This window comes from Aspergillus steynii (genome assembly GCF_002849105.1).
Source record: "Aspergillus steynii IBT 23096 chromosome Unknown P170scaffold_1, whole genome shotgun sequence".
Lineage (NCBI taxonomy): Eukaryota > Fungi > Ascomycota > Eurotiomycetes > Eurotiales > Aspergillaceae > Aspergillus > Aspergillus steynii.
The window spans coordinates 6,248,048-6,263,241 of record NW_020194398.1 but is presented as its reverse complement, the minus strand read 5'-3'; the positions used below and the strand labels follow the sequence as shown (position 1 = coordinate 6,263,241).

Below are 15,194 nucleotides of genomic sequence, written 5' to 3'. Positions count from 1 at the left end.
GCAGTTGCTTTGATTCCGGTGCTAGGCTCTAGGTCGGGGTAGATATGCGTCGTCGTTTAATCTTCCTTAATGGATCTAGTGGTTTAGCTTGCTTGGCTCACATGCTGGAAAGAGACGAAGAATTCGATAAATGCTTCTACTTCTTAGCAGCTACTTTTAATTTTAACTCTCGCATTAGTTCGTTGGCTTTCCTACGGCTTGTATTATCTTGTATTTGATGATCTGATCCCTTGCTGTGATTGGGTTCTTGGGTGGGCTGGTGGCGCAAAAAGGTAGTAGATTATAGCACTAGAATTTAAGCTAATTACAAGCAGCTTGATGAAAGTCTTATTTAGACAGTCAGATAACAATATAGTAATTTCTATTGAAATAAAACAGAACAGTTGTATAACAAAAGTCTATCAATTCAAACACCCCGTATTCACGAACGCCCTCGAGCAGATGTGGCATGGGCCAGTTTAAACCCTCCAGGGACCAATTCCGTAAAGACACCAGCAGAATCATACTTATCTCTTACATCCTTCAACGAAGCCACATTTCTCGCAGGGTATTGATCAAAAACTGCCTGCGTATCGTCGGCCTGATTCGGGTACAAGAACGGAGTCAACAGGCCCCTATTCTCAAGATAGGTGGTCAGATTAGCGCCAACGCTCCGCACAAAGGCATCAATCCTGCCATCATCTGCGGCTTCAGACCACGAGAGACTCGACTCCATCCAGAAGGCCGGATAATCGGCCTCATCGATGCCCTGGGGGTTGCCGCCGTCGGCCTCGTTTCCGGGACGGATCAGACCGGGCGTGATGATGTTGTAACCTAGGCCTGTGTAGAAGCCGGAGATGTTCAGAAGTGGCTGCACGCTTGCGATATACACGTCGTGAATATACTGCATGGCCTCGCGGTCGACTCGGAAGCTGAAGGTGTGGAATCGCTGCCTGTAGTTCAGGGCCGGGCTGGGGTCCATTTTGAACGGTGCGTCTGTTTCCAGCGTGTAGTTGTACATGGTTCGGCGGCGGAAGGTGTTCGACAACGGCGACATGGACTTGGCAGGCTCGGTGAAGTTGCGCAGGGCCACGGGCGAAGAGTCGTTGCCGTTGTAGAAGAGCGTGCTCGAGTAGGATGGTGAAGGGGCGCCGTTTCCCAAGTTCACGAGTGGTAGCACCGCTGAGTTGGTGTCTGCGGACCCGTTTACGGCCCAGTTGTACACGCTGTCCAGGAAAGCGTCACCGGAAGATGCATTATATGATGTGCTTCCAACGTGGATGGTCGCTGCAGGCAGGGTTTGGAAGTCGAAACGCGTCACGAAGCAGAAGTTGTTGCCTCCGCCTTTCAGGGCCCAGAAGAGGTCAGAGTGTTGGTTCCAGGCTGTGGCTTCTACGATGGTTCCATCGCCCAGAACACACTGTACGGGTTAGTGAATACGATCGAGACCCAATAATAGGTGACAACGTACCTCGAAAGCGCGCACATTGGACGAAGCAAGCCCATGTTTATATGCGAAGAAAGAAACGCCGCCCCAGAGGGTGAATCCGGACACGCCGACGACGCCGAGTCGCGCGCCAACAGCAGCCAGTTTGTATGGCTCGAGCGCCTTATACACGTTTTCCCAGATATTTCCTGGCGACGCGGAGATATACGAGTGATCTTTCGAGAGACGGAGCGTTGTGAAGTTCGAGTTCGAGATCAGCACCCCGGAGGAATTGCTGTTCGCGGCATCGCTGATAGGCATGCCTCCTCTTCCGCGGATGGCAAAGGGAACGCGCATCTCAGCGAAGGTTTTCACTGCGACAGACACATGCTCGGTCTTCAGAGGGGTGAAGACGCAAGCTGGTGTCAACCACGCAGCTGCTGACCATGATTCTACTATTGTAAGCCGGCGATAAGGCTTCTGTCGGTGGAGGTACGTACCGTGTGTTTGTGAGTCGAATCCAGTTTCATTGGGAAATAGCGTCAATGCTGGATATTGGCTGTGGAGGGAGATACATGCTTCTGAAGTTGCGATGTTGTTGCTAGCATTGAGAACTACCGGGGTGTTTCTTCCAGCATCACAGCTGGCCACCAAAAGAACCAGCGGGAGAATGAAGTTCCTCATGATGGAATAATTGAGTATTTTAGGATCGATAGCCGTTTGCTATAATACCGAAGCAAGAGATGTATAGATGCAGGCACCACTATATACTTTACCATGGTTCAGGATAGTCGGAAAGGAACTCGGGTTCGCGTTCGGATTAGGATTCGGGTTCGGGTTTCGCGTCGATCATCCCCAACGATCAGCGCATCTCGGTGCACTGGGGTGCCTTCCTGTGTTCTATATTTTGTGGTAGCTTTCCTACGACTTTCTAGAAGTTTAGAATGTGGATTGTAGAAAACTCCATTCAGCGATATATATATAATTGATTGCAGTTGTAAGATTGTATACTACCACAGCCCAACGTTATACTATGTATCATTGCAACACAGCCAAAAAGACCGACATGGGATCTCGGACTCCACCATCCAATCCCGCATAGTGCACAATGCCGTACAAATTTAGGAGCAGCTCGGATTCTCTTTTCGAATCTTTGGCGTTTTAGGCCAGGTCTCGTGCGCGAGATCCACGTCGATGTGACTGTGCCTATCTTAGTGTCAAAGGCTATTCCGAGCTTGTTAGACTTCGCTCGAATGAGGTGGCGGTCTAGGATAACCCAAGAGTTGGAAGAGTAGTCGGAGAGTCGAATTGCGCAGCTAGTGTAACCTGATCTATAGCGGTAGTTGCAGATGTGCCGCTTCTGATGCTGCGATGGATAGTCTAATCTCACCACTACGGTGTTGATAGAGAATACGAGAATACGGCTTGCGCTGCAAAGGTTATTTGGCTCGCGGCTGTACATATCTCAGGCCCGAAGCAGTCTGGGCCGATTCCGGCATGACATTACTTGCATGTGGCTTGCATGAGCCGATCTGATAACTTGCTGAGAGCTGATAATTTAATCTTGCTGTTACACATCCTCGTATACCCACGGATGATGTTGCGACACTGGCATAGCTCTACCCCGCCGGATGGAGATGTGATAAATACCGAGGATCGATTGCCGCTATCTCACCTTCTTTCTCATTTTCTATTCTTCCATTCACGAACCCCAATCACAGCGAACTAGCAGCAATGACATCCACTGGCCCCGAAGGTCCAGGCAAGTTCCACCGTGACCTGCTCCATACAACTACCTGGCATGGCGGGTCAAACCCGGAAGATTTCAAAAACTACCTACTCCTGGAAATTGTAGTCAACAAAAGCGTCGATGAAGTTTTCGGGTCATCGGGAAAGGACCCAGTACTTCCCAGCACAGGAAATCCTCGTGCCGAAAGACAGACCATCCAATATGCGAGTCGGACCTACTCCCGGTGGCGAGATCTATGGTGCGGTGTTGGGCCCAGAAGCACCCAGATGAGCCGCGCCGACATCCTTTACGGCAATGGAGACGGACGCAACCTCTCGCATTGGCTTGGATACAACCAGGTAGCATTCATCCCCGTCCGGATGCCAACTCCAGAGGAGCGCTTCTTGTGGGTGGATCTGACCTACCCTATCCGAGGGATCTATCTGCCCTCGGCGTACCACGCGATGCCGCAGCAGAAGTACCAGGACTGGACGCGATACGTCCATCTGAAGTTCTTCCACAACTCGCTGACGCTCAAGACGTATAAACGGGTGGACCTTACCGACAAATATCGCGAGAGCGAAGCCCGGGCCCGAGAGGCGCAGTTAGCGATCCAATCTGGCGAGCAGCCGAAGGCGCGGCCACAAGTGGAGACCGTGAAAGAGCCAGACGTCCCCGAGGAAAGCAATTTAATCGGATTTACCCCGGAGTTCACCGTTGGGGAGCTTCACATCCCAAAGGACAGAGAGTTGGGGCTTGGTTACCGACCAACGTGGACCGCCCGGTTTGACGTCAAGCAGCTGGAGCTAGCCCTCCATGTGCCAAGCGAGATGCGCGACGAAAAGTACCTGGACACGTATCAGTTCATTACGCTCTTCAACGCACACGATGTCGACTCTATCAGGCCCTGGCAAACGACGCAGGCGCGGGTGGGCGAGCTCAGCGACCAGTATATCAAGAACGCCGACGTTATCAACTTGCAAGAGGGCACGGACATGAAGGAGAGGCCGACCAAAGCCGATGTGGACTGGCTAAAGGAGGTTGTGAAAAACGTCATCGGCGTTGGCCTAGGCCTGATTCCCTATGTTGGGCCCTTTCTCTCTATGGGGTATGACGCCACCATGGACTACCTTGACAATCCGGAGGCATGGGGCGCAAAGAACGAATTGAAATTAGGCACCCAAGCAAAGGCCCAGGCAATCAAGTCTGCCAGTGATATTCTCGAGTTTTACCGGAAGGGTAAGGTTCCCCATATCAAGTTCAAGTCCCGCTTGGAGGAGGGAGATGATCGCCAACCGGTGTACGTGGGTGAGGATGGGCAGGGCGCTGGGGTAATACAAGTGCCTCCCACGCAGCCAAAGGAAAGCAAGGCCGAGGATGATAACTGGGTGGACATGGATGAGGCCTATTGGGAGGGAAACATCGAGGTATTCGACAAGGCCCAGAAGTGAGGATGAGACATGTCTGATGTCGTTTGTTCTTTTTTTTCTCTGCTCTCTGCCCTTTTATGTATTGTCTTGACTACTGCCTTTTTGTGCAAGAATATTCGTACCCCAAGATTGGACTATTGGGCATTTATATAATGTTATTGCTCTTAGGTGCCTACATTCTCTAGCCGCAGATCATCACACATAAACGGCAAATGTAGCCAACAAACCCTCGGCCCAGACAGCAGGCGGTGGATGGCTGGGCAGTCGGCTGAAGATTGACTTCCCCAACTTGTTTCCCGCCGTTTCTCCTCTCCTCCACACTCGCCAGTAACAATCATGGTACTCTCCGTCATCCGCACCTGGCTCTGTGATATCATTTGGCCTCCCACAACCCAGGAGTCGGATAAGTCGAAGGTAAGCGTGATGAAGTTCCCTTTGTCTTCTCTTGCTAAGCTATTCTTCTAGAACGTTGCAGAATTACCGCTCGATGATCCCCACCCCTTTCGAACGAATGAAACGGGACCTGGATCATCTCTCAATGCTCAACCTTCTCCATTTCCCCAGGATCCTTATATTGGTATCCCAGTAATTGGAAATGGCATGACTGGGATTATTCTTAAGCTGGGGGAAGACCGTGCTGTTAAGAAAGCTAAGCAATATAAACTCGGATACCTCCCAGATCGCGAGGATGTGGAGTACATGAACGAAATAAATCAACAAACTCTGGCGAATGAGATCCAAGTCTTTGAACGCCTGGGCAGCTATACGGGGATTATTCCGTATTTTCAAATATCCCAGTATGGGATTGAGCTAGCCCTTGCCCAAGGAGATCTTGAGTCCCATCTAGAAACCTATCCGGAATGCGAGAATTCCTTGAAAATCAGCTGGATGTTAAGTCTGATCAAGACTTTTGCCTATATCCACTCTCATAAGGTACTCGTGGATGATATTGCGCTCCGCAATATCTTAATCCCGGATGGGCAGCTTAAACTTGCAGACTTCGGACAATCTATTTTATTACCCCTTGATATCGATATGGCTTCTGCTAATGAAAATGACTTGAATGTTCAGATTGAAATACTGCATCTTAGTTGGGTTCTTTACTCTATTCCATCCTGGCATGTCCATAAATACTATTTCTTTAGCCCCGAGAACCCTGACCTGTGTTGGCCTGAACCAGACTCATTCCCAAATGTTGACGATATTCTATGGGGGAGGATAATTAAGAAATGCTGGCATGGCGAATACGGGAGTATGGAGAATGTGAAAGACGAGGCTCACCAATTACTCACTAGCCAGCATGAGAGGTGTGATCCTGGTGACGATTCTGTTGCCTGACTCGCTAGTAGGGATATATATGAAAGTGAATGATATTATCTAAAGGAAATATTTAACAGCGCAACGTCAACGCTCAAACATGTATGTCCCAAGGAAATGAAATAGACAAGAAAAACATCATAATATACAACTCCATGCTCGATCCTTCCTATGCTCAATCCATTGAATTTAAACCAAAGCAAAGGCATATATGCAATGCAAATAGAAAGAGGACCCGGTGAGTTGACATTGTGAGACAGCGGGAAGTCGATGAAGTCGTTGGTAAAAACATCTTTTGCAGGTCCTTCTTTCTTTCTTTTTTCTTCTTTTTTGCCTGGAGATTGAACTCATGGCAGGTGGAAATGGGCCAGCAAATTAAAGTGCGCCAGAGAGAACGGCTTCGGTGGCTAAAAAAAGATTGAGTTAGTAATGAGACAAGTGAAACATCGGAGCAATGAAGTCTTACCTGAGTTGATATACGGGCGCTTTGCGTCCAGGCTCATACCGAAACGTCTCTCCAATTCTACCTTGATGCTCTTCTTCGTCACGGTCATCAAATCCGCCGATCGGAGGATATCGCGGATTTCGGCGAGAATAGCATCATCGGGCGGCAAGTGACTGAGGTCCTCCATCTCCATGTCCATGTGTCGGCTCATCATCTCCGAAGGGGCCAACGACATCCGCGATCCATGATGAGGAAGCTCAAGATGCGAGACAGGTCGAGCACCAGGGAACCCATACTCGGATTGTCCCGGGTGATACGACTTGGTGCCATAGGAGATACCAGAGATCTCGGATCGGTCGTCCCGAGATGTTTGCGCTTCCCACAATTCCGCCTGGTATTCCTCCCACTTCTTCTTGGGGATGGATGCAGGGTCGAATTTGCCCTCGTCTGAGATAACGACTTGGCGACCCGCTTCTCCAGTGATGACACGAGTGTTACCCCACGAGAAGTCGTCCATGTTCCAGAAAGAGTACAGCGGAAGAGCCAGGGAAAATACAGGCATGGCGAGAATGTAGATGATCATCCAACCAATCATCTCCCATTTCCGGCGGAGAATGAAGATGAGGGCCTGTAGGCCATAGATGGCTGCGAGCAGAACGAAAGAGGTGTATGGGATAGTCGATGTGTCCCGAATAAGCCAGACAATGAGATAGATGATGTAGGCAAGGGTGACGGGCTGGATGACGGTAGAAAGAAGATCAACAAACACGATGAATCGCATACTGAAACAGCAGAAACCGCAAAGTTGCTGAAGGGGAATCAACTCAATCAGGTTGTGGACCGTAGAGTTGATCCACCGACGACGTTGCGACAAGAACACAGCCCAACTCTCGGGAGCAATAGTCCAGGCTCTGGCACTGAAGATGAACTTGGTCTTGTACTTGGGATGATGTTTCAAGAGAAGGGTCGTTAGATAACGATCCTCACCCAGGTGCAGCAGATTCTTCATGTGAAGTGTATCGACGCGAATCTCGGAGTAGGCATCTACAATCTCGTGGCTAACGAAGAGCGGCTTCGCGGCTTCGGCGGAACGAATGCGGTACATGGAGAAACAACCGGGCATACATGTGACGGAACCGAACAGACTCTCAAAGGCCTTGATGAGGTTGTGGGAAATGTAGTATTCGTAGACCTGGATCATGGTCACCGCGGACGTCTTCGCGTTGGTCAACGCCGTTTCTCCACAGACACCAATGATGCGAGTATCGGCCAGGAACGGTGCCACCATTCGAGTAGCTGCATCAGGAGCAACGACCGTATCGGCATCGACCTGTAGGATGAATTCGTAGAATGTCGGATTGACACCTATGACGTTGCGTATCTGATGATGCATCTCCAATTCCATCGGACTCATGGGCAGGTTGTAATGGATGCGGTTCAAGAATCGCATGAAAACCATCTGGGAGTCTCGTTTTCCTCGGTTACCAGGGCGCGATACTTCCGAGGGTTTTCCGACCTTGACGACAACCAGGAAAGGAACGATGTGACCCTGCACTTCATACAGACCAGAATAAATCTTGGCCATGTTGTGTTGTTTCAAGCCTTCGCCCAAACCCTCGCAGCTGAGCGGTTCAGGGTCCACTGACTCGGGAACACCTAGAATGTCCAAGACGATTCGAGGAGTAGGACGGTCGTTACCTTGACCAATAATCATACCATCACAGACGACGAGCAAGAGCTTGCGCTTATCGTCATATTGCATGCGAGCCATGGAGTCGATAGCACGACGAAGAGACTCCTCATCTTCAGTATAAGCGGGGACCTGACAGATGATGAACTTATCAAGGTTCTCCGGAATATTCTTCTTGCCGAATTGAAGCGCCGCCAAAAACTTGGAGAGAACGACCACACAAATAAAGATCGAAATGGCGAGGAGGAAATAGTTCGAGAACTGACACTGAGGCGAATTACGGGTATCGACATGGCCGACGAAGAAGAGATTGTCCAGGCAGAGCTGCATCCGGCTCCGGAGACCGTCGTTGATGTTAAGGTTCTCCCAGTATTTCGTGATGTCCTTACCAGACAGTTGCTGGAACAGCTGCACCACCTGGGGGTCCATAAAGTCACGGTCAACACCAGACGGAACCTCTTCACCGGCAGGAGCCTGCGTTCTTCGACCTCCAGCAACATAGTCCGTCAAATCGTAGATCTTGCCGTTGATGCTTCCGATCGATTTCGACTTCTTGTCGGCCAAGGTATTCAAATACTGCTGACTGTAGCCAATGTACCCCTTTTTGTAATTCGACTTCAGCATCAGCATCTGTTCGTAGAACCAATCTGGACGCGAGTCGTTCGTGAAATGGCGGAAATCATGGTACTTGGCGTTGGCGTCGCCAGTGCTGATCGTGGTGGCCGAGCCAGACACGTTGGTCGGCTTGTAATCCAGGAGCACCGTCGGGTCAACCTTGCCAGACTTGCCCTGGCAGAGAGCTGACACTTGCACCGGGAAGAGACCAGTCGCGTCGACACCCGCATACTTTTTCAATGCTGACTGCGGCACGATATCGGGATAATGAGAGGGCATGAATTTGTCCAGGTCCAAGACCACTCCGCGAATAGCAATGAAAGAACTATGACCATCTTTGCCATCGTGCGATTGTAACTCCTCAGCTGAATAGACATGCTGTGTGGGGCAGATCAGACCGGGGAAACCGACGACGATGAAAATAGCGAGAGCACAGCTGAACCAGATGATCAAGTTGATAGCGAATTTTTCGCGCCAGGCGATCCGCACATCCTTCCGTTTCATCCGGCCGAAAACCTTGATTGACCAGTCGGGTATATAGAAGGTAAGGAAATAGACGATCGCCATCCAGCGCTTGCGGCTGCCGGAGACAGGCGTCTCATCAACCTCCTCCATTTTTTTCTCATTTCCTTTTTCCAGCATTTGCTCCCTGGTTTCCAAATTGCGGAACATGTCGCCCGAATTGAAGGCAGAACCGCCAGCGTCGGAGCGTCCATCCAGATCGCGGCTACCGAAGTATCCCTGTTTGTTGTCATCGCCGTAAATATAGGTGCCGGGCGACTGGTCGGCCGGATTGAGAAGGCGAACTTTGGAGTCCGTGTAGCCAGCTGTCCGAGGATGGAGCAATCCATCGCCGCCCTCATCTGATCCCTCGGCGGGATAAACAGGAACGACGCGCTCTCCAACCTTTGCAAGATCTGCCCAGCAGCGTTCGCTAAGGAAAACACCCGTGCTGCCAACTCGAGCTTCGTTTCCGGGCCACCGCTTCTCATCCAAGACAACCTCGGACTTCTCCTTATCGCTTCCAACCACGACGTTACCGATCTCAGCCAAACCAAGGAATTCCGCAAAGGGAAGGAAAACGCTGAAGTCCGCATTTCTGAGACGTTGGCTGATCTCAGCGATGCCAAATGTCTGCACCTGTGCGCGCACACATTTGCTATCGAACTGGTTGGCAATTCGGCGGTCATTTGGCTTCAAACAGAAGATGAAGTACGGGTTGACGTTGGCCGAGCTGAGACATTTGTTGACAATATCAAGCGAGGAAAGGAACTGGCCCGCGGCACCCTGCATACCATGGGCAAGCATTGTGCTCTTCCGATTACCCTTGGAATTCTTAGTGCTGCCAACTTGGCTCGCGTAATCGTCCTGCTCTTCGGCAACGGGTGCATCGAATGCCAGTCGAGCGGCGGGACTCGTCTTTCGCCTTGCCATACTTGGCATTCGCATTGGCTTCGAGCTCACCTGCGCCTGCATGATGGCGGTTTTCTCCTTCGGGTGTGTCACTGTCTGCAGCGCCTCTTGACCAAAGAGTTCTCTCACGAAATCACTTCTGGTGGATCTCATGAGGTTCATGAGATCGCCCGAAACGACTTCACCGTTCTCTTCGATCAAACCGTCGGCAGAATAATCGACCTCACCTGCAAAATGCTTCACAGTAAAAGCCGAGCGTGCTCCCTGGGAGACATAACCGGTTCCATTGGAGGCGCTGACCGTAATGGCCGGGTTTTTGTTCTCGAATCGCTTCCGCAGAGACTCGCAAAACTGGGCGTCGGTCCTTCCGCGCTTCGTCTGATCGTCGAGGATGCTGAGAAGCCCGTTACCTTGCTTCAGCAAGCCGCGCACGGCATCGGTGTTGTCAAAGTAACTTGTTGCAGGCACGACGACTTCCTCGCGTTCCAGCATATCGGCCTTGCCGTCGAAGAAGGATTGCAGGCAGAAGTTGTACAACGACTCGGTGGCCGCGTTGCTAAGAAGCTGATCCAGGGTGGAACCTGTAGAACAGGCTTGGGCAAATCCGGGGAAGTCAACGATGGAGACGGTGTTAGAAACGCTGTCCTCGGCGGCGCAAATCCTCTGGTTGACGGTCTCAATAACATAGGCGACCATGAGAGCGTAGATAGTGCGTGCGAGCTCATCCGCGTTCTGACGAGCTCCTTTCGGGTCGAGCATCACCGTCACTCGCTCTCGGTGGATCGTCTTCGTTCGGTATCCAAAGCTGTTTTCAAGCTCCTCGACACCAAGACCTAAGAACGCAGCGACAATCGACAGCACATCCTTATTTTTCACCATCGTGACGGTTTCGCCACCTTCGTGAGAATACCCGCCAGATTCCTCGGCAGAGGTAGTGGTGGCCTGTCCGCTGATGAAGTCCAACTGTCCAATGTGCAGGATCGCGGCAAGGAGCTGACAGATTTCGGCGATTTCGCTCCTAGGGAACTCTAATTTCCGCAGAGCCGTCTTAAAATGCTGGAATCCATCGGCATCGTTGATGCCCACCTTCAGCTGCGTTGGATGACCCAGGTATCTCCATCGTTTGTGGCCTATGGACGGCGACGAGAGTTTGTTGCCCGTGGAAACATGCACGGGACTGTCAAACCCCAGATGACCCTTCTCCGCGGCGCTTGTGCCGGCCAGGAGATAGTAGAGCGCATGGAAACTTCGCTCGCCGGTAGGAACCGAGGCAATACGACTCCGTTCGAGCCTGTGGTCGATAATCTTACCACCAATCAAGGTAGGATTGACGGAGGTCGATCCATCATATTGTAATTCCAGGAAAAGGCCGGCCTTCGATGCGGTTGGCGTTGTCAGGGATTTGGTGGTGGTCAGAGTGTCGAAGACAAAAGCTGCGTATGACAGTTTCGACGACAAGGGAGTCGATGAAAACGAAAGGAACGCCGACAGCGCGTGGGCACGAATCGTAGTTTTTCCTGATCCACTCTCTCCTCTGGAGGAAATTAGTCCCATCTAAGTCAAATAGAGATGTCGACCATCAACACTTACAGAAAAACAATTGCCTGGTTCTCGCCGCGAGTTCCAAGACGGGTGAAGGCACGCCGAGCGAGGTCCTCGACCTCGCCCATGGCACTACCCTCTTTGGCGCCATCGGGACCTTTCGACGACGAAGTGTATGTATTAAAGCTGATCAATCCTTGCGAAGACAGGCGAGCAGTGGGCAATCCGACATGGAATCTGCACAAAAAAAAAGCCCAGTCAGTTATTTATCTTGTATCTGAAAAGCAAGATAGGAAGCATACCGGCTGGCAAGATGCGCCGTCAAATGCGTGTCCGACTGCAAATGCGACGGCAAAGAAGGCAGCGAAGACTGCGCGTGGGTCGGGGTCGTTCCCGCCGGTGAGTGTCCCACCATCTTGCTGGTGGTGTCGAAGCCCTCGACACAGGGGATTTCCCAGGAGGTTCAGGAATCGGGTTGCGACCGCCCTCGAATGAAGATGACCTGGAACCGGACAGAATCAACAGATAATGTGACTGACGGCAGACTACTTTCGGATTTGGGAATGCGGTGGTTCGGGCTGCGAATGTTGGACGGGGAATTCCTAGCAGCCGAGGGGCGACGAGAACATTGCTTGCACGACGAGGGGATAGGCGAGCTGATCGTCGAACAGGGAAATTGCCGTAGATAACAACTGATTACCTGAGGACTGAGCGGATCGATGTGATTTGAAACAGCCAAAGTCCCGGAAAAAAAGACAAAAAGCGAGAGACGATGGGGGCGTGTGGATCTAAATTAACGGTAAAGCGATCGTGTACAGAGATTAGGTCGAGTTAAACGAGAGTTGACGCTGTAATCATTAAAGTACAAGCAGAACAGACAACACGCAAAAGATGAAGACGACGACGAGGATGGGAAGATGATGGGAGGAAATGGAAAAAAGAAAGTTCGCAGAGGAGACACAACAACAAGAGATGAATGGCAGCTCCGGGGCAAAAAGACGCTCTGCTTTCCCGACCGGGTAAGTGTGTATTGCACGGGTGGGCAGTGCCGTGGTTCGGTATTGACCGCTTTGCAAATTACTAGTTCCTGGATCTTTCCGAGCGGGCGGTATCAATGGGCGGCCAACCCGTCCATGGATGTACCCCAAAGGTACCTGAGGTACACCCAGTCCAGCGCGAAATCCGGTCGTCTCTGTTTACGCTGCTCTGCATTGCAGCTGCTGCAGTTGCTGCAGTCACCCACTCGAATTGAATTTCGGGATGGCAACCAGCGGATTGTGAGTGCAGGGGTTAATATCAGTATCCCGTACGACGTAGATTGAAACGGGGGGATCATTCGTCATGAGGTTTGGGCAACCGAGGACCTCCACCGGAGTGGGGATCGTCTCTCCCGGTCGGTCGAACCGTCCATCCTCCGTTTACATTTATTAATAGCCCCGTTGCTTGTGATGCCCCAAGTGAAACCAAAATTACCTCCCGAGGGCCCGTCTCAGATAAAAGAATGGGATTTAAAATACCGCCTGCGAGACGGGAATTGCTGACCAATGGACGAACCGATTCCGCCAATTTTATGTCAATCATTCAACGCCACTTGCGCAGATTCGAAATAGTCGGCCTTAATCGATCCCCTCAGGGGGGTCACCGTATTGTCCGTACGTCGCGAGGAGGTCCATATAAATGGCAAATGCTTACTCGGGACGGTTCGAATGACTACCGGGAGCCCCTATCAAGGAGAGAGTCATCCTTCCCATTCCATCTTTATGAAGTTACGAATGATGTACCTATGAACCTATTCCGTACGAACAAGGGTCGTGCCCAAGAGGCAACACGGTGTCCCTTCCTACGCGGGACATGTCATAAGTACGTTGAAGATCGATTGCGTCGCCCCGACGTCGGAAACACCATATCGAGCAGGAGGGAGCGATTTGAGGGGGAACCAGACGACTCGAAGGGGGAGGACTGGAGGAGAGAATTTGCGGCGGTGGACCCGATCATTCGATCTGTGACGTCCGAACGGGAAAGGCCTGAAACTAGGGGCTCTCCAAGTGGGGGGCGGTTATCAGTGGGAGGTGCTTCCATTCCATTTCATTCTCATCCACCCTGGAAGGCGGTGGAATGCAGTTGGATTTCTTTCCATGCGATCGACTCGCCCGTCCGTTCAGATAGAAAACCCAACAGGTGGCAAGAGCGCCAATGTTCGGGGTCCCAACGCATTTAGAAGACTCCTACTCCGTGCGACACAGGTACCTACCTATCAGGTTGTCTCCGTACTACATAATACATAATAGGTAATTATATATATATTAAAAAAAAAAAAAAAAAAAAAAAAAAACCTCAGTTGAAATTTACACGACGCTATCCATGCCATGTCCTGTACGGGCCATGTTCTGCAGAACGACATTCATAGAACCCGGCCAGACCCTGCTAGGGGAAGGGCGAAGAATTAAAAATAACCACATCAAAGGGGAGGCCAACGCAGAAGGATGCATACATATTGCATTACTGGCCACTAACCATATGACAACTTCCATTCTTAGAGACTCCGGAAATAGAAGTGCATTAAAGAAGAACACCACCAACAGCAACGCGGTAAATCTTGACATGGTGGCAAGTTGGGGGGTGACTTGCTGTGGACTGAGACAAGAGCTGTCCCGTTGACGAGAAAATGTGTTATGGAGGGTTTGGGTTAGTGCGGGTGAGACAAAGTGTGCCAATTATAGGGTCGGCCAGGGTCTAGGGCCATGGATCTGACCGGGTTGGCTGCGCTGATTGGCTGGCCCGAAAGGTTTGATGTGCGCCACCTGACAGGTTCATACAGCCACCAGAAAAAAAAAAAAAAAAAAAAAAAAAAAAGGCAAACAAACAAACGGAGCAAATTTACTTCGTATACAATTTATGTCCCGGATTCGAACCAGTCGGTCGAAATTTACAGCATTTATTAAGACTGCGGTGGCTTGCTATATCTGATACAACTGGCAAGAACTTACTCCTACTCCGGCCTACAGACCGAATATTCTGAACTCTTTGTAAATCCACTAGTCCAGCCCGGCTAGTGGAGAGCTAATGTAGTAGGTTCTGGCTATTCCTAATCAGTTCGGGTCTCAATCAAATCGCAGTTAAGTCCGGCCGAGGGAGTGGCCGTCGTAGCACGGATCCTCCATACCGCCGCCAGACAAAGGGACTTTTTCCAAAACGGCCGCCCCGGTAATTTTCGTACGGGCGTGTCCTGGCCGGTTCTAAACCCCAAGCAGTTAAGCTACTGGGGATTGGATGCCGCCAAAGACTGAGTCGCTCGCCTCTTCTTTTCCTGACTATCATCCACCCGGCAATCGTCAGCCTCCGTTGTTTTGGTTTTTGCTGTGCTTTTTCTTTCTGTTGTGATCGCTGGAGCTGTGCTTTTGGATTTTTCATCCTGCCTCCCTACCATCTTCTTTCGTTTTTTGGTTTATCAACCAATCTCCCCGTATTAATTTGATTATTCTCGTCTGTCGCTCGCTCTGGGATAATCCCACCCTATTTGCAGCAATCGCCTCGACCTCGCGCTCGCTACTTTCGCCCACATTCCTGCCACTCGCTTCCTCCCCGTCCAACGAGATTCCAACCAGGCC

At 50.9% G+C, this 15,194-nt stretch overlaps 5 protein-coding genes across 5 annotated transcripts; 3 read left to right on the top strand and 2 right to left on the bottom strand.

The window, feature by feature from the left end:
- Nucleotides 1-421: 421 nt before the first annotated feature.
- Nucleotides 422-2,089, bottom strand: P170DRAFT_443498 (FAD binding domain-containing protein; the record flags this gene model as incomplete). The annotated part of the gene is made up of 3 exons (XM_024850553.1): nt 422-1,399; nt 1,451-1,860; nt 1,906-2,089. 3 exons carry the CDS (start codon nt 2,087-2,089, stop codon nt 422-424), a joined length of 1,572 nt encoding a protein of 523 aa, XP_024711088.1.
- A 1,050-nt stretch (nt 2,090-3,139) lies between these two features.
- Nucleotides 3,140-4,585, top strand: P170DRAFT_422293 (uncharacterized protein; the record flags this gene model as incomplete). Its single annotated transcript, XM_024847424.1, has 1 exon — nt 3,140-4,585. One exon carries the CDS (start codon nt 3,140-3,142, stop codon nt 4,583-4,585), a length of 1,446 nt encoding a protein of 481 aa, XP_024711087.1.
- Nucleotides 4,586-4,900: 315 nt separating this feature from the next.
- On the top strand, nt 4,901-6,117 carry P170DRAFT_484905 (uncharacterized protein; the record flags this gene model as incomplete). Its single annotated transcript, XM_024853918.1, has 2 exons — nt 4,901-4,978; nt 5,030-6,117. 2 exons carry the CDS (start codon nt 4,901-4,903, stop codon nt 5,900-5,902), a joined length of 951 nt encoding a protein of 316 aa, XP_024711086.1. The 3' UTR covers nt 5,903-6,117.
- A 171-nt stretch (nt 6,118-6,288) lies between these two features.
- chsE (chitin synthase class Va) lies at nt 6,289-12,001 on the bottom strand (the record flags this gene model as incomplete). The annotated part of the gene is made up of 3 exons (XM_024843551.1): nt 6,289-11,578; nt 11,635-11,823; nt 11,889-12,001. 3 exons carry the CDS (start codon nt 11,999-12,001, stop codon nt 6,289-6,291), a joined length of 5,592 nt encoding a protein of 1,863 aa, XP_024711085.1.
- Nucleotides 12,002-13,023: 1,022 nt separating this feature from the next.
- Nucleotides 13,024-13,874, top strand: P170DRAFT_49969 (uncharacterized protein). The gene has a single exon (XM_024854143.1). It carries the CDS (start codon nt 13,088-13,090, stop codon nt 13,802-13,804), a length of 717 nt encoding a protein of 238 aa, XP_024711084.1. The 5' UTR covers nt 13,024-13,087; the 3' UTR covers nt 13,805-13,874.
- The last annotated feature ends 1,320 nt before the right edge of the window (nt 13,875-15,194 follow it).

What these genes read in the sequence shown, in the direction of transcription:
- P170DRAFT_49969 (XM_024854143.1), top strand. Translation starts at nt 13,088, where the DNA reads ATGGGATTTAAAATACCGCCTGCGAGACGGGAATTGCTGACCAATGGA.